The sequence below is a fragment of the Ochlerotatus camptorhynchus genome, unplaced genomic scaffold, assembly GCF_037179485.1.
Source record: "Ochlerotatus camptorhynchus isolate MF236.1 unplaced genomic scaffold, CSIRO-AGI_Acam_v1.1 ptg000253l, whole genome shotgun sequence".
NCBI lineage: Eukaryota > Metazoa > Arthropoda > Insecta > Diptera > Culicidae > Ochlerotatus > Ochlerotatus camptorhynchus.
The window spans coordinates 848,132-866,397 of NW_027040743.1; the positions used below are offsets into that span (position 1 = coordinate 848,132).

Below are 18,266 nucleotides of genomic sequence, written 5' to 3' on the forward strand. Positions count from 1 at the left end.
GAAGCACGCATTTGGTCGTTTGATGTCTTAATATACTTAGTGAACGAGAACCGGTGCATATTTCATAGTAGTTCACGAATACGGAATGGATTTTTTTTCCAAGTAGCGCTAGTTCTGGCATACACACAAAATATACATAACCAGCTTTTTCTTCGTAACTGTCTTGATAGCCATATATGAACTTGTTGAGTGGCATAACGGGAAGAACAAAGCATATTCTGAATAATCCGATGAAATAGCCCACATCTGCTCAGCAACCATTCGATCAACTTTCATTATCGTGCCCCTTAGACTCGTCCTGCAAAAATTAACCGCCGGCTGTAGGCCGGATCTCTCTGATTTGGTAGTGCGTATATGGAATGACTACCAAATTAGAAAGGCATATCTTTCTACAGCTATCGGTCAATCATTGACTGGATGATTATTATGCGCTCATTTCTTCATATAGTTACGGATAATTTAGCTCATTAGAGGCTGAAATGGTCTGCTATTATTATGTTGAGCTTGACGTTGAATCATCATCCCCAATTGTGGGAGTCATCATTGCAGCAATAGAGACCCTAAAGGTGATGTAAGGCATTTCGAGTATCCATATCGGAAAAACGGAACATTTCACTTTTAAAGCATTTTTGTGTTTAGGCTACCAAGTGCTTTAAAAAATAACTATTGCATCAATGTGGATGAGTGATGAGATCTTGAAAACAATCAAAATAAATTATAAATTGTCCACACGCCTAGGCAGACCTGATTACTTACAAATGTCCTTCGGGCAAGTTCCACTAAAGTGTGTCAACTGGATAATGGTAGCCCCATCTTCGTGCGCTTCCACGGAGGACAGTTTCATCAGCGACACGCCACCTCCACCGGAATTCTGCGATGCACCACCCAATGGAACATTCGTCAAAAAATATAGCACGTGCCATTTGACCACAGTGGTCCTTTCGCTTCTCTTCCCTCGAGCCTTCCTTTACTCCGAAAATCTCCTTCTCAACGTACCCCTGCCTATGACCAACCCATTGGCCTCTATCATCTGTTTGCCGAACTTTAACCATTGATGGCCCCTTTCATCTCGCTTTAAATTAATACTCTCGATCGGCTTACCCAGACAATAAATCCCTCTGAAAACGGCGCACAGCCGGCAGAAACACTGCAGAATCTCCCCGCATCCGTACATCGGAAACAGAAACGGGCTGTTTCCGTATCGATCCAAACTAAGCAGAAACTTCTTCACCCCTTCCAACCCGTCCCGGCAGCTAGTGTGGTCATTCCCCATGGCGATTGTGAACAACAAGTAATGGATCAAATTCGAGGTCAACTTTTGTTTCTTCAAATACTCCAGGAACGTCTTTCCCTCGACTTCCGCTGCCTGATGCTCGCTCCCTTCTCCTTCCCCTTCACAACTTGCACAACTCTGCAGAAACTTCATCAACAGTCGCTTGTCCACCACATTCACGTCCCGACTTGTAAACACATCCATTCCAGATCGTCGCAACTCGGTCCACAGCTCGAAATTCCGCATACCGACCCTGATACCGACAGATGTTCGACGAAATCAGGAGTCCGTGTCCCGATCAGATTTCTGTGGAATCCTACCGATTGCTGGAGGGTGATCTCTACTTAAGAAAAATGCACAAAAACTAAAAAGAGCATCATAGGAATGTAAACATTCTTGGCTCTAGGCAGTGCTGCCAAAAAAGATTGAAAAATTGTTCTCATGGTGATTAATGGGTGTTTGAGTGTGTCGAAGAGTGTTTTTGATGTGTTTAGCACAAGGTGGCAGAGTGACTTACCCCCTGATTAAAACTAATCTGATCCGGTGCCCGAACGTGAAGAGCTGGGACGTAAGGTCTTCCTGAGCGGTGAACTATCATTGGCATACTTCTGTTACATTCAAAGTGTTTTTATGTTACTTCATACGCGAAGTTAGCGATTTTCAGAGTTGGTTGGAAATGCTAACATGAAGCTTTAGTGTGATAATTTATTAGCTAGAGAATGATCTTTAGAAGAGAGTAGGTGGATAGTTATTATTATTATTATTTAGCTTTATTTAGGAGGCTTTCAGTCTTAGGCTGGTTCGCCTCCAATAGGTGGATAGTTCCGTTAGAGTACGGCAGTATGAAATTTGAATAGAACTTGAAAATGAGCGAAGGGCCATTAATGCGACAGTTTTTAAAGTTATAGTACGTTCAGACTACAGAGTTATAACATGTTATAGTGCTATCTTGATGATGGTTTCTGTGTTGCAATTATTTGACAACCGTTATAACATGTTATAACTCTCCAGTCTGAACAAGACATTAGACGCACATCTTTTGCCTAACCCGTACGATGTACGCGGAGACTTGAAGTATGTCTCCAAGTCTACAGGCTTACATACTTCAAGTCTCCGCGTACATCGTACGGGTTAGGCAAAAGATGTGCGTCTAACTTTAAAAACTGTCGCATTAATGGCCCTTCGCTCATTTTCAACTTCTATTCAATTTTCATACTGCCGTTCTCTAACGGAGCTATCCACCTACTCTCTTCTAAAGATCATTCTCTAGCTAATAAACTATCACACATGTTAGCATTTCCAACGATCAAAATTTCTGATTTATACACCATGTTAAGTTGCTTAAATACAACTAAATCATAATGTTTTCTAATGTTTGACATCAGGCATACATTTGATTTCGATGCTGATGTAGACATCAAAATCAAACGTTGGGCTAATGTAAATTTCTATTCGGAAGAGGTGGACAGAGCCAACCCCTATGTCAATCATACAAGGTCTGGAACAACAACAGCTTGCTGGTGTTAGAAGCAAAAATGTTGTAAACATTGCTGAACAAGCGAATGACGATGTCACGGCAGCACAACATTCCATACTGCGAATGGCAGACGTGTCGTCACAGAAAACAGCTGTTTCGTGTAAAAAGATAAACATTGCGATGAAATACGAACACCACTAAACATTTCCACATTTCACTAATACCAATAAGCCGGTTGGGCCAGACCTTGTATAATTGACATCGAGCCAACCCTACACGTTGACCTTTCGATTGCCAAGCGCTTTAAGGCAGGGAAAAACTCTCACGCTATGCACAGCCACCTAGCGGAGCTACTCAGAACATAGTATGCCAATTTTCAACACCGCTTCATGGACGGCTCCAAGGCTGCGGGAAAAGTAGGATACGGAGTAGCAGATACGTTCAACAGTTTATTCTTTCGACTTCCCGATCAATGCTCCATCTACTCGGTGGAAGCCGCGGCCATCTACTTAGCCATTACTACGCCCTCCGATAAACCCATTTGCGTTCTAACAGATTCTGCCAGCGTTTTATATGCCTTGAATTCAGCAACATCAAAACATCCCTGGATCCAAGGAATACAAAAGACCGCACCGCCGAACACCTCATTTGTCTGGGTACCCGGCCATTGTGGTATACGTGGTAACTGCGAAGCGGACCATCTCGCCGCCACTGGGCGCACCGGCCGGATGACTACCACATCTGTTCCCAGTTCAGACATAAAAACATGGGTGAAAAAAACCTTTCGAGACGCCTGGTACCAAGTGGGGGTTACAAAAAGGGGACCTTTCTTAAGGAAAATAAAGGACGACAGCTTCAAATGGAAGGACACTACGACTCTACGACAGGTCCTATCTTGGCTCCGATCTGGACACACCCGAGTAACCCATAATATGGGCAGCGCTACATCTTTTCAGAAGTGCTGCGACGCCTGCAACACTATAATGACTGTCGAACACCTGATCGTCAACTGGCCTTGCTTCCAGAACATCCGGGCGAGCATCCGGGTTCACAACGGAATCCCGGACAACATACGCAATGCCCTGACTAACAACCCATCCACGGAAGCTGCTCCAATAACCTCTCAAAGACAACAACGACCACTGCCATCCCTTTTATGACGCGCCAATCACGTTGAACAACCACGAAACACAAACATTAACCGACTCTGTAAAAACCACTATGTACCAAGGGAACACCCTTAGCACACCTATATCCAGGAGAACCCCCTCAGGGTTCACCGAAAAATTCTAAACTACGTTACTATAGGGTTTAATGTATTATTTGGGACTTTTAGGACACTCGGATCTAAATAAACTGCACGCGTACATAGCAACAAAAAATGTAATATCGATCAATGTAATTCGAGCTGATGTATGAAATAATGATGTAATAGCAAAAAGCAGATACAATATTACATCAATGGATGTAATTTAGTTCGCAAAATCGATGTACATCGTACAACGTTATATTACACAACCGATGGATTGACCTGGTTGCAGCAGTTTGGGTGTAATATTCAACAACTTTTTTTTTTATGTGTATAGTTTGGTAGTTGAAATAAAACTGAACTGGTTTATTTAATCCGTGGGGTTTATATAGGGATTTCTAACAATACATGAGTATCTTTCAGTGCATATTTACTAGTGTTGGTTCAGTACCTCTTGATCGTTTAACGAATCGTTCAGTGGATTCAGAGACTGAGTCTTATTGGCACGCTAAATATAATTTATTCAAACACTACATAGGGGAGTCCCCTTCAGGGGCTTTCGGAGATGAACCAGCATATGGCTTAAAATCTCCTAAATAAAGAAAAAAAAAGTAGATTTATGGAATTCTTAAATCCACTTGCCTCAGTGTAATGGTTCCTATTATATGTTAGGTTCACTTTCAAAGAACCATAATACATCAGGTCAAAACTTTATCACACAAACGTTCATGTAAAGTTCCATAACAATTTCAGTTAATGTTTCAGGGATTATAAACAATGTTTAGCCATTTTCGGTAAGGTCACGTTATGGATCGCGTTTATGCGGGTTTATCGTCTGGCGAAAGCAACAGATCAACACAAGATTCTGACAGACAGATTTTAGCAAACGTTCAAACTTTTACTTATAAGGGCTTTACGGAGTGGGGGTGCGAAAATGGCATTTTTGTCGTGTGTGAACGGGCCTAAGCGGATATATTTTGTCTCAGAGCCGCTGCAAACAAACCGGCGTGCTTCACTTCATCTGATGCATGATGTATTTCAAAACAAAAATATGTCATTTTATTTTGCAAACCAAAACATCTTTACGTCTCGTGCGGAACGAATTCGTTTGTCTAACTGTAATAATTAGTTTTGTTAAGATGTTAAGCAACTATTTACTGAATCAACAGAAAATCATTCTTATTAAAGGTTAGTTTTGATATACAAATTGCGGATTTAATTCTTTATACGCTAAATTCTGCTCTTACGCGATTTTGATTGTTTTCAATTTTGCCCTCATGCAGGATACACGGCCAAATGAGATCAACCCAAATTTGAGTTCTGTAACATTTTTATTGCCACCTTATTTTGCTTCGAGTTTTTTATGATTTTTTGAAACAAGTTGCATTAAATTGGATTTGCAAATTGAGATCACACGATCAAAAATAAAGGCGAGAAAAAAAAACAGAATTGACAAACTAGCTTCTAACGTATATTTTATAAAACAATTATTTCCCTTGACCTGATAAAAGGTACAACCAACAGCGTATCGTAAACTAAATCAATAAAAAAATTACAGACCAGCTCGGAATCGAAACCACCGCTCAGAAGATAGTCACCATATGGTTGCACGATGGCAAAGGACCGGATGCCGTTCCGAAGCCGGTCGAATCCTTAAATGAACAGGAACAGTACCTTTTTGCTCGGATATCCAAACTGGCTCGCATCAAAAATCCACCGGAATTGTTCAAATTCGTACAACGTTGCAAACGGAACGATCTGGTCCAGTACCTATTCCTGTGGGCCACGGAAAAAAACATTTCCCAGAGCTTCCTGCTGCCGTACTTGGAACATCAAAGCGAACTGATTGTGACACTGGAAGACGAGCGACATCTTTCGATTTTGGTTAAAAAATCTGGCGGTTCGGTCAGCAACAAGCGCTACCAATACCAACTGCAGGAGGGCACCTTCTCGACGAAGGAGTTGAAGAAATCCGATCGGGCCATGGTGACTTCCGAGGTAGAGTCGCCCAGCATTGATCCTGCCTCGTTAGGAACGTTCAAAATCGGTGATCTGAACAAAGAGGAGCAGCAAGCGAAGAAAGCTCTTACGCTACCGTTTGAGTTGTTCGTCTCAATGGCATTATGTTTCGGTGTAACGGCGTTTAAATGGGGATTTTTTTTTTGCAGCTTCAAAGCCACTGCCGAAGGAGGACGGGTCCTTTACCATCCGGATGCGCAGGACGATCTGGACGAAGAAGACCCGGACGATGACTTGTTGATATGAATTGAATTGATTGAAACGATCCATTGGTTGTTATCGAAAATACATTATTGTACAGCTTTATTAACGAGGCGATTTATGGTTTACAGTAAATTATTGCTGACAAATGATATTCAGAAACAATTCCGCTTTTGACTTAACTGGAGTGATTTTAGAAAAATAAAGCGTAAATTCAGTGCCAACATTTCAAAGGGGCGTAATTGCATTTGTAAACAATGGCTTTAGCCGTCGATTTCTCACGAATAAAAGCTCACTCATGAAAAATAATGACACCAGCAGGTAGAGGAATGTCTTCTCTACCAGCTAGCATTGTTATTTTGGAGAGGTAAGATTTCATTCGCTAGAAATTGACGGCTAAAGTCATTGTTTACAAAAGCAATTACGCCCCTTTGAAATGGTGGCACTAAATTGTTCTTTTTGTAAAATGAGTACGGACTGAAATGCAACGGCTTCGATACTTTTCGATATAGGTAGGGGAAAGGGGTCTAATGTTGGCCTATGGATCTAAGATTGGGCCTATCGCTGAAAATCTGCTATTTATCACTCCGCGTCATTGAAACGGTACTAATGGATATTTTGGCCCGCTATTGAAAATTTATTCGGTTGCTGAATTTATATATGGGCCAAAATTATGGGCATTTGGGCCGACATTAGATCCATTTCCCCTATATAATGCATTTGTAATACTTCTTCTGCCTTTCCTTAAATTTAGATTTCGAGATTTTCATTCAAACGATATGATTATTTACAAGAATCGTTATAGTTTAAATTTTTGAATAAAAAATTTATATCTTTCTAGAGATATTTTTGTTAGTAAGAAAAAATGGAAATCGTTCTCTCTTTGTAATTCTTAGAAGTTTCTTTTTTTTTTGGTATAACATTTTATCACTCTGCGAGATCTTATCGACTAATAGCTCTATCTATAAAACATTTTCTTCTTTCCTTGCTTCCTTCCTTCCTTGAAACATGAGTAGATAGCTTCTTCGTTGATACTAAAATAACACTTTAACCGTATTTTAAAAACATTAAAATAATTAAACAAACCCGGTTATCTATGAAGTGGATTTAAAAATTGAGTTTAACTCTCTAGATAAGCTTGAGAACCAATTTTTACCACAATTGCAATGCAAACATAAAAGAAGGTCATTCAAAAAACGGATTAAAATTGTTAAGGAAGTTCTCAATATTGATGTACGTGATGGATTGTTTAGCTGCTTTCTTTGCTCGAGGCTGGCTTCGAAATCCTCAGGATTAGCAGGACTCCCTGCAGCGACATTTTTGGAATTGATCACATTGACTTAATTAGAAATGCTAAGAAAGTACCTAAGCTCCATGGATGATTGCAACTGAAGTATCAAATCGGTTCGAGCTCATCGTAAAAAAAAACAGATGGCACTAACACAATTTCTTTTTGTTCCTCATATTCTTCCTACACTGATAACACAAAACAGACAAAAATCATGCGTAACAGAAGAAACTTTCTACCGATAAAAACTAAATGCACACTTCTCACAGAAAACCCATTCCCACGGGATGCCTACCGGCCACTGCGTAGATGTCGCTCTTTGGATCAGGCGCGTAACTGCTCCAACTTGTGCCCCGGCATTCCGCCAATCCCTCAGGTCGAGCCTCTGGCATCCCCTGTGCCGTTCTCCCCACCCAACAAGTTTCCTTAATGTTAAAAAATTGCTGCACTAACCTATCTAGCTGCTCCCGTTCTTGCAGTTGTTGCTCTTTGGTTGTCTGATTTGCATCCGCAACATCTACCGCCCCGATGAGTGTACTTTTGATAACCAAGAAACGGGTGACCCCCAAGAGGACCTTCTTGTGCACCAACTTGGCAGTCCAAATACCCGGCAGCAGAGGCAGTTTCAGATTCGCTGCCTTGGTGAAATGAACCAAGTTCTCCGGTGGACCGGAAGGGGTGTCCTCGATGGTGATTTCGTTGGTATCGGCCAACTCTCCTCGGGGATCCAGCCACAGTACGGTCAACGGGTAACTTGTTGTGTTCTTTTCCACGCGTAATCCAGCCAAGCGGAAAATCAAGTTCAGCTCAGCGTTGTCATCGATGACACGTTGGAAATTGCGAGAGACCTGTTCCTTCTGATCGAAATCGGTACTGACCTCCAGTTGTGTTATCCGGCGGCCAAGTGCGGCTGATTTCGATACTTGAGCGGAAAAGGTGGGCTGCGCACGGGTTTCCAAAAGTGCACTCTCGCCTTCCAGCATAGCCTCGTATAGGATCAAGAACCCCCGGTAGTGATCATGGTCTAGATGGTGATTCAGCTCTCGTATCCGAAATGGTTCCTGGAACTGACTTAACTTCGCTTTGGCGTTGATTCGCACGATGCTGTGAGCTACATTTAGCAGAGCTCCATCAACGGACATAGCTTTGTCCTCATAGTGGAAGAAATTTTGCCAGTACGAATGCAGATTTGGGTAGTCTGCCGGGTACGGGCCATTTACCCATTCCTCCAGCTGCAGGATCACTTCCTGGTTGATGATGGGCTCGAACTTTCTGGCAAAATAGAACTGCTTGGCTTCAGTTCCCTGCAGTTTGGTCCAATCTTCCGGTTTGAAATCGTTCGGACTGCACCCACACCAATCCACAATCTGTTTGTACTGACACTTGCAGCCCAGCCTCCGCTTCCAGTTGGTAACGTGTAAATTATTGTCCACGTACGTATTGCAAAACTCGGAATTGCGCAGAACCGTGTGGAAAAACGACTCCGCTGGCAGTATTGTTTGTCTAAAAATAACCAACAATCCGGAAACGAGTGGATCCTCATTTCTGCCCTCCGTCACATATCGTGCAAAATCTCGCGACAAGCATATCCAGTCGCTGCCCCCGTCGATCTGAATCCCCGAGGGCAGTACTCGATCGCCTATGCGCCACATATGATTATCACACTCGACGAACGTCCGATCTAGGCCCTGCTTTTGAATGAACCGTTGCACTTCGCGACCGTGACTTCGCACAAAATTCTTCCCTCGATTTGCCCCCAGGAAACGAACTAACTTGTCCAAAGTTTTCACCGGGAAGTCACTCTCACTTAGATTGAGCACAAAGTCCCACTTCCAGTCAGGGGCTTCCTTCAGCAAGTACTCCATGCACCCCATAAGCATCTGCAGCAACGACGCACCGCCCCAGATTGTGGACCAACGATTGCGAGACACTCGAATGTTAGGGAAGTGTTGCTCCAGCTTGAGCAACTCTCGATAGAGGTATTCTTGGCGCTACAAAACAACGAAAGCAAAGTCAAATTTAGCTATTTTTTGGCAACATGAAAAGCAACTCACAGAATCGATATGTATAAAGTAATAGTGTCTAGGACTGTACAACGTTTTCAACAATCGGTTAACCTGCCTCAGGACTCGGCCGTTTAAAGTTAGCAAAAATACGATTCGCACAGGCTCTTGACCGGCTTTCATCGTTACCTCCGTCGTCTGTGGGCTGAATTCTGCAATGAAGTGTCGAATTTTGTTCAGCATTTTTAATCCTAAATGATAACAAGTAAAGCAGAATCTTACTTGCAATTCCGGTTTCGTAGACGTTTGCAGTGAAATATCCCCCGCAGGCCTGCTTCGGGTCTCCGGAACATTTCATATTGCAACTGGAATCTGGCAATTTAGCCGACGTCTTCGGTGGATCATCTCCGCAGAAACATTCGCTTCTGTAAATTTAAATTCTCAATCCATCACAAATCTCTCTACCCTCCCCCCAACCGAGTACTTACGAATATTGTACCCCAGCGTACAGAAACCCGGACTGCAAGCACAGCTGAATGCACCGCCTGGGCGTATTATTAGTCTTAAAATTCGTATAATACCCTGGCAGAATACGGAAGTTCTTCTCATCCTGAAAACAGCCCAACTCCCGATCGGGAACAAACTCCCCATTGGGACAAAAATTCGGCAACCTTCTCGGATAGAACGTCCCCTTCTGAATCTCGCAACCAATGTCCAGGATCTGTTTCTTGCACGCCTGACTCTTGGCCCTATGTACCGCCGATATAGTTTCCCTACTCCGGATATCACACGGCGGCACAAACTCCAACTCGTTCACATTCAGAAACGTCCTGCCCGAATCTTTTCGCACCTCCCGGCCATCCTTCTCGGGAACTTTCGCATGCTGCTGCTGCTGTTGCAGCTGATGTCCCTGCTCCAACTGATTACCTCCGGGTTCTTCATCATCCGCCGATAGGTTCGATCCGGCTACCTTTTTAACATACTTTTCGTACAATCGCTTGCTCAAGTCCCGTTCCTCGTTGCTCTCGGTGCCGGAAACGGGAATCTTCAACAATTTATAAGCGAGAAATATTTGCGCTCCCACAATCAACAGCCCAATCAGGAAGAACACTTTGTACCGACGGAACCATCGCAGGGCCAACGTTTGCAGCATTTCCGGTCACACTAGCAGGATCATCTGGAAGAACGATCGTCGTCGACACGTTGCGCTATCAGGTCATTGGAGCTGACGAAGGGAATACGTGTGGCGTGCAGGATTTCTGCTGACAGTGCTCTTCGTGGAAAGAAATTCGATTCCCAACTTTAGCCACACTCGTTTCGTCCACTGTTTGATTCGTTACGTTAGATTTGGGTGCGAAACGTTAAATCAGAGCTGTAAACGCAGCAAAATAACAAACAAAATACGCGCACTGAGAAATTCTTGAAAATTTTATTAAATAAGCAGACAGGATACAAAGAGGACGTGCAAAGATTCCACAAAATTTTAATTTTCTTTTTGCTGTTTTGTTTTGATTGCTTGTTTTGTCTGACGTTTCACGCGAGATAATTTATCAGTGTTGCCAGCATTACATTGGTCCTAAAATAGGGTGACGGATATTTTGGTCGTTTTATAGCGGCACAGTAAAGGCCCACGCACATTAGATCCGGATCGGACGCGTTGCCGCAAAGTGACAGCTAAATCTATTGTCTAACTGTGAAATTTACGTCAACACAACGCAAACGGATCTAATGTGAGTGGCTTTTAAAAATTTAGAGCACGCAGCTCACGAGCAGCCAGCGGCCGCTTTCTCTAATAAGGTTTTGCCACCGACAAACCGATACACACAAAAAACTATCGTTAGTAAAATTGAAAAATCCATTGGTAGAATTAAAAGTTATCGTTGGTTCTTTTTGGTAGAAAGTCTTTAGCTTTCAAAACAAAAATCAGCTAACTGTCAATTCAAAAGTAACTCGTTTTTTACTTTTAAAAGTTGAAACTTTCAAATCGAATTGTAGAACTGTCAACTTGACTGTCAATATAAAAACCTATTTTGTTAAATAGACTCATGAAAGGATTTACTTTAAAAGATGGGCAGTTTTATCGCAATGATTTATGCAGGTAAGCTTATTTCTAAAAAAAAATCAAGACGGATGGACGGACGGGTTTTGTTCTGCTGGTGTCCTGGCTGGTGTAAAATAATTGAGTCTCAGTAGCTATTTGCCAGTAAGAGCAAAGAGTAACATATTCGTCGTAGATGCAAAGCTACTGTTTATAAACATAACAATCGAATGCTTGATCGAATCTGAGTACTGCAAACTCAGCCGATTTTATTCTTCAAGTGAGCTAGAAAACATCTTGAAAATCTTCCGAAGTTTCAAATTGTTTTGCTGAAACAGCTCACGAAATTGTATATACATGCTGTCAAATGAATTCTTGGCTCCTCCTCCTGTGCTCCAGAAATAACGTATACATGGTGATGGGAGTGCAACTGCCCACAAAGCTCACATGACTCTTAAAAGTTTGATTACATTCTTGTTTCAGCAACCCAGTTTTGGCATTATTAATATCAAATAAAACCACTTTTTCGAGCATCACGCTCGATGATTTACATTATCCGGCTACTAAGGTTGATGTTTTGACAGTTTCATAATTATAATTCTTAATTTGTTTTCAGTAGGTGGCAACACCTTTACTTGTAGTTCAAACAGTAACTACCTACGTGACTTCTGAGCTCTTTTGAATGTTTGGCTCCCGTTTGACAGTTTGACTCGGCTCCCAGATGCCAAGCATTTTGAGTTAGTTCGCAGTACTCAGGATCGAATGTAAACAGTCATGGAAGTGGTGCCAGAAGTAATAGAAAATTCTGGTGGAAGTGTGTTTCACGCAGAAAAAAGTATCATCGAAATAAAAATATTTGAGGTAAAAATAAACGTAAACCAGGGGGTAAGTCACTCTACCACCTTGTGTTAACACCCACAAAAACACACTCCGACACACTCCAAACACCTTGCCACCCAGGCAGTCTCCACATAACAGATAGTTTTTCATCAATCCTGGCACCACTTCCAAGAATGTTTACATCCAGGATTCAAACGTACTTTATGTTCAAAGTCATGTGATATCAATGTTTAAAATAAAAATCATTATACGTTTATTTTAAAAATATTCGAGTTGAAAATAAACGTGAATATTTTTGTTTGATTTGACAGCTTTGTAAACAAAAATAAATATTTTTATTTTAAACATGATTTTAGAGTTTACCTTAAACGTATTTAATGTTAAGAAAAAATATATATTTATTTATTATTATCCTGATTATTATAAATCATCAATGCGCGATAAAATAAAACGTTCGTTTCCGATCAACCTGACACACTCAAGCTGGGAAGACAGTTGTAAACCAAATTCGATTCTTCCACAATGCAACGTTTTCGAGACATGGCATCAATGCTGGTACCCGGCGTTTGATGACTGTATAATGTCTCCACGTAGAACATCTCATCCAGGAGCCAGTCCTATCTTTCGTACAGGAATATAACTGATAGGAATTCTTCCAATCAGAGTATCACCAGCTCCATTGTCGCCGAGATTGTCGCTTCGTCCAGCTCTTGATCTAATCCCGTCACTACCAAAAACTTCTGCGCCTTTATTGTCTCCGCCAACCATTTCCGCCTGGCCAGCCCTAATAAACAAATACCATAAACGAACGATAACCCAAACAGTCGAACTTTTCCACAAATGGTTTGGATGATACCCCGAAAACGTCGTTAAGCAAAATAACCATACCATTTTTATTAGGGAGGTCCCACTGGAGAATGATTCCATTCTTATTCGTCACGTACAGAAACCGATCATCGTCAGTCAAACACAGACATGGTGACAAAAGCCGTCAAATACAATGGATTTTGATATTGTTGAAATAAGCATGCCTTTGAATTTAATTTAAACATAAATATTTTCGTTTTAAACATGTTTTCAATTTACTTTGAATAATTAATATGTTTAGAGTATAAACATTTATATTTTTGATATAAATGAACAAAATTCGTATCCGTGTTGGAGTGTGTCGAACTGTGTTTTTGGAGTGTTATACCCCTGGTTATACCCCGTTCACATTACAGTCTATATCACGTAATATAGGCTGTCTTGCAATGAGCATTCATACAAAGGATTTCCAGTGAAAACTAGATGTATGAGTGCTCATTGCAAGACACCGTATATCACGTGATATACGCTGTAATGTGAACGGGGTATTAAACACAAGGTGGCAGAGTGAGTTACCCCTTGGTGGTAGAAACCCCTTGAAAATTTTCATTATATTAGGCATGCACCTTTCCGAAATTGGTATTGGTTTGCGTGTAAAGGGCCTTAGAAAGTTTGTTTGCAAATGCTTTTGTGCCGCTATCAAATGTTATGCCTGATATTATAGCTTCGTTGTGGATCCCACTGTCACCCACCGCAGAATTCACGCGTGGGTGCAACTCACATTTGAAATGGAACGAAACGAAACGGAACGAACTGAACCGAACTTGACAACAACAAAAATTCGCGAAAAGTTGATAGTCGTAACAATTTCTTACGTGTGAGTACTCAAATTCGCAATTTTTATCAATGTTTTGCTAACAAATTTGCTCTGTGGTAATTTCTTTGGTTGACCAACATTCAGCGAAAGTGAAACATTGGATTTCTTGTGTTCCTGCTTGGTAATCGTGAAAATAATTCATGTTTGTCAAAGTGCCAAAATTATATAATAAATTTAAAACTACGTCACTTACCCTAATCGCTGCCAATATTCTATTTGTCAGTCTATAGTGCTTCCTTATCTAATGAAGTCGGCAAACCGCCAAGCGAAAGTAAATTACACGAACTGACCTCTTCATTTCGTTTTACATAGGTAATCGTACTGTGAGTGCAGAAAAATGAGTCTTCTGAAGCTAACCGGATCCTCCTTGGCAAAGTCCGTTGCACCAATGGTCAGCGTGACGCGATCATCGTCCCACTTTGTATACACTCCGGACGCGAAAGCCCCGGTCGAGGGACCAACCCAAAAGATGAACATGTTCCAGGCGATTAACAATGCGATGGATATTGCCATGGAGCGGGACAGCTCGGCACTGGTTTTCGGAGAAGATGTAGCATTTGGAGGAGTTTTCCGTTGCTCGATGGGCCTGCAGAAGAAATACGGAAAGGATCGTGTATTTAATACACCACTTTGTGAGCAAGGCATTGCTGGATTTGCAATTGGGGTGTCGAACACCGGGGCTACTGCCATTGCAGAGATGCAATTTGCGGATTACATCTTTCCTGCATTTGATCAGATAGTGAACGAAGCAGCCAAGTATCGTTACAGGAGTGGAAATTTGTTTGACTGTGGATCCTTAACGTTCCGAGCTCCTAGCGGAGCAGTCGGTCATGGTGCTTGCTATCACTCGCAGAGTCCCGAGGCGTACTTCGCGCACACACCTGGCCTGAAGGTGGTCGTGCCTCGGGGGCCAAACAAGGCCAAAGGATTGCTGCTGGCTTGTATCAAGGAGAAAGATCCGTGCATCGTTTTCGAACCAAAGACGCTTTACCGGGCAGCGGTAGAGGAAGTTCCGGTAGAAGCGTTTGAATCTCCCATCGGCATGGCCGATATATTGAGAGTAGGAAACGATATGACCCTAATCGGCTGGGGGACGCAGATTCACGTGCTGAAGGAGGTGGCTGATATGGCGAAGCAACAATACGGAGTCAATTGCGAGGTTATTGATCTTGTGTCGATTCTGCCATGGGACAAGGAAACCGTGTGTAATGTAAGTATTAAGTATATATGTTTTCGGGGTTTAATTTATTTCTTGTGTGCGTGTTTTGGTATGACAATTCCGGAACATATAGAGAATGTGTTCACCAAATCGACTACGGTTTTGCTCTTCTTCTGGATATCAAAGCTAAGTCTTCCCAATTCGAAGCCAACGCTGACTTTCCACTTTGCCTCACAGGCATCGTATATAATCTGCTGCATCGGGGTGGGAGGATCATCTTTCAGTATATCGTGACACTGTTGGTATTGATTGGCTAAACGGGATCCAGTTGCCACGATATCCTGCACCAGATTTACCACACCTTGGAAGTTGAAATGCTCCAGTGAATTTTGAAGATCCTGAAGCGAAATTTTGCTCTAAATTTAAGGCAACTTTTGAATCAAACGAACTTACCATTAAACAGTCCAGAACGGGATGTTTTTCGGAGAAAACTAGTGTAGTAGCCCCATTAGCTACTAGAATGAATATAAGAAACAGCTTCTCCATGATTACTAGTTGCTGCTAAGTACCCAGACGTGGTAATTTATAGTCGATTCCGCCACTTTCTAGCAATATCAGGTGACATATCAGCAAGGCCCTACCAGCACTTCAGCGCGAAATGCCTTATCATGTTACTCTCTTCGAGTGGTTATACAAGAAATTTGACCTCCCTGCTCCGACACGGAACTACATCTAAAACTATGTTCAATTTCAGTCCGCCAAGAAAACCGGCCGCGTTCTGATAGCCCACGAAGCACCGCTGACCAGTGGCTTTGGGGCGGAACTGGCCGCCACCATCCAGGAGGAATGCTTCCTCCATCTGGAAGCACCAATTGCGCGCATTACTGGCTGGGATACCCCCTTCCCGCATGTTTTTGAACCGTTCTACATCCCGGACAAGTTCCGGTGCCTGGCCGGGATCAAGAAGCTGATCGACTACTAATATAGAGAATCGGTGCAAAGTTACACAGCATTTGTCTTCCACCAGTGATTACACTATAAATCGATAGTGACGCTCAATCTGAACGGATCGAAACATGATGCATTTATTAGCTTTAAGACAGAGTGGATGATCTTTTTACAACGAATTTTTTGTACTACACACTTTTGTTACCACCTCAGGTTGAAAATAAAATGTGCCTTATTTCGTAATTTATGTGTATATAAAGTCAGTTATTTTAATTTTATCCGAAATTCAGGTCCTTAAAAATAGTCTCAGATTATATTCACCCCTATTCTGTATTTCGTTCGAAACGAAATTCTCATACAAAAAAATATTTTTTTGTACAGGAATTTTGTTTCGAACGAAATACAGAATAGGGGTGTATATCTCAAACCACAAAATAACCAGAATGTACATAGTGTATATCTGTAAAAACAGATAGCAGATACTAAAAAGATCTGAGTTGAATATAACCTATCTCAAAAAGTGGATTTTCAGTTTAGAGATGATCGAATTTTTCCATTACCTATTCGATATTTTGGACGTAAAACTACGTCTTTATAGACTAATACTGGGGTGCAAATAAAAAAAAGTGTGACGAAATAGTGCTAGGTTTTGAACACTTGTAACTTTGTCATTTATAGATTAAGTTAAAATCCAAATACGCTAATCGATAGGAAATAACTCTATGAATCTGCTAAAATAATTCCTTCTCCAATTTTGTTAAACAATAAACTAAAAACTAAACACATGGTACTGTTTTCATAAATTAAACATTTTCCTTAAACCCAGTCTTCATAATCGAAACCTGAAAAGTAAAACAGCGCTGCTGTCGTGCCTCTGCTCATTTTCGCTTCGGACGGCGTGGCAACCACTCTGCCGTCGTGCAGAAACATTTTCCTTGCAGCGGACGGCGTGATCACCTTGACAACCAGCGATGGTTTTGCATTAAGCTATACCACCCCTACCCGATATCATCCGATCCGACTGACGGTTTTTCATATTTATCTCTCATTTGTGGAGTGTCGACCGGATGATATCGGGCAGGTGTGGGATGAGCTTTAAGTTAAGAACCATGTCATACCGAAGCTCATTTTCGCAACGGACAACGTAGTACGCAGAGAAATATATTTTAATTTCAACAATATTCTGTATTGAATTCAATAAAAAAAATCGTTGTCTCCCGGCTAACAATAAATATTGTTAACACAATCATTTTTTTTATTGAATTCAAAGAAATTTATTTTTTATTTTTAAATCATTGATCAAAAATTATTTTCTTTGGAATGGCGAAACAATTTTTGAAACAACAATATTTGTTTGTTGAATCAAGAATTTGTATTCTTTGAATCAACAATATTAATTTTTGGCTCAATAATATTTCTTTTTTATTTCTGACGTTTTATGCTTTTTTATGCTTTTCAATGTATTTTATGTCATTCAAGTATTTAATACATTAATCTTATTATTATACCTAAAATAAAGCAAGCAGTTCGGTCTGCGGCTTTCTGCGATACTAGCGAGGTAGCGGCAGTTGGCTGCAACGGTGCAAGTTATTCCGTTAGAATAGGAAGGCCCTAAAAACGAAAAAAACAACATTAAAAAAAATATGATGCACAATATGCCAACATTTCTTAACAATAACAATATCCATTAAATTGAATTACCTGAGCTTTTCTCCATATTCAATCCGCAGATACATTTGATCCGCTCCACCAAAAATGGGACTGGAGTCAGCTCTTCCACTTCACAACGCTCCATAATCAGCATCACTGTAAAGAAATTAATTATTAAAGCAATTTTCACCAATTAAAAAAAACTACTCACCGATAAAACAGCTGACCGTGGCGGACAGTACAAATCTGTTGAGAACCTCCACAATTTCAAGCGGAAATTTTTTCCACCACTTTTATTTTCGGTTACTGTCACAGAATGGCGGTCAATTTGCTGATTGCGTTTGATTACATTGACAAAATGCATCAACAATTTTTGTTGTTGAATAAACAATATTTTTTAAATTCAAAAATATGTTGCTTTGAATTTAAAATAAAAT

General features: G+C 41.2%; 3 protein-coding genes across 3 annotated transcripts; 2 read left to right on the forward strand and 1 right to left on the reverse strand.

The window, feature by feature from the left end:
• Positions 1-5,088: 5,088 nt before the first annotated feature.
• Positions 5,089-6,336, forward strand: Elp5 (Elongator complex protein 5). The gene is made up of 3 exons (XM_065226503.1): positions 5,089-5,187; positions 5,558-6,104; positions 6,168-6,336. The coding sequence occupies exons 1-3, from the start codon at positions 5,139-5,141 to the stop codon at positions 6,262-6,264; spliced, it is 693 nt and encodes a 230-aa protein (XP_065082575.1). The 5' UTR covers positions 5,089-5,138; the 3' UTR covers positions 6,265-6,336.
• A 758-nt stretch (positions 6,337-7,094) lies between these two features.
• Positions 7,095-10,997, reverse strand: oxt (Xylosyltransferase oxt). The gene is made up of 4 exons (XM_065226502.1): positions 9,999-10,997; positions 9,793-9,935; positions 9,562-9,722; positions 7,095-9,498 (listed from the first exon to the last, which is right to left on the reverse strand). Exons 1-4 carry the CDS (start codon positions 10,661-10,663, stop codon positions 7,771-7,773), a joined length of 2,697 nt encoding a protein of 898 aa, XP_065082574.1. The 5' UTR covers positions 10,664-10,997; the 3' UTR covers positions 7,095-7,770.
• Positions 10,998-14,384: 3,387 nt separating this feature from the next.
• Positions 14,385-16,371, forward strand: BckdhB (Branched chain keto acid dehydrogenase E1 subunit beta). The gene is made up of 2 exons (XM_065226499.1): positions 14,385-15,282; positions 15,986-16,371. Exons 1-2 carry the CDS (start codon positions 14,410-14,412, stop codon positions 16,211-16,213), a joined length of 1,101 nt encoding a protein of 366 aa, XP_065082571.1. The 5' UTR covers positions 14,385-14,409; the 3' UTR covers positions 16,214-16,371.
• Positions 16,372-18,266: the final 1,895 nt, after the last annotated feature.

What these genes read in the sequence shown, in the direction of transcription:
- Elp5 (XM_065226503.1), top strand. Translation starts at nt 5,139, where the DNA reads ATGTTAAGCAACTATTTACTGAATCAACAGAAAATCATTCTTATTAAA. An exon ending in GAAAATCATTCTTATTAAAG is followed by an intron (nt 5,188 to 5,557) that starts GTTAGTTTTGAT and finishes AAAAAATTACAG; the next exon opens with ACCAGCTCGGAATCGAAACC. An exon ending in CTTACGCTACCGTTTGAGTT is followed by an intron (nt 6,105 to 6,167) that starts GTTCGTCTCAAT and finishes TTTTTTTTGCAG; the next exon opens with CTTCAAAGCCACTGCCGAAG.
- oxt (XM_065226502.1), bottom strand. Translation starts at nt 10,663, where the DNA reads ATGCTGCAAACGTTGGCCCTGCGATGGTTCCGTCGGTACAAAGTGTTC. An exon ending in TACGCTGGGGTACAATATTC is followed by an intron (nt 9,936 to 9,998) that starts GTAAGTACTCGG and finishes TTAAATTTACAG; the next exon opens with AAGCGAATGTTTCTGCGGAG. An exon ending in ACTTTATACATATCGATTCT is followed by an intron (nt 9,499 to 9,561) that starts GTGAGTTGCTTT and finishes GTTGTTTTGTAG; the next exon opens with CGCCAAGAATACCTCTATCG.
- BckdhB (XM_065226499.1), top strand. Translation starts at nt 14,410, where the DNA reads ATGAGTCTTCTGAAGCTAACCGGATCCTCCTTGGCAAAGTCCGTTGCA. An exon ending in ACAAGGAAACCGTGTGTAAT is followed by an intron (nt 15,283 to 15,985) that starts GTAAGTATTAAG and finishes GTTCAATTTCAG; the next exon opens with TCCGCCAAGAAAACCGGCCG.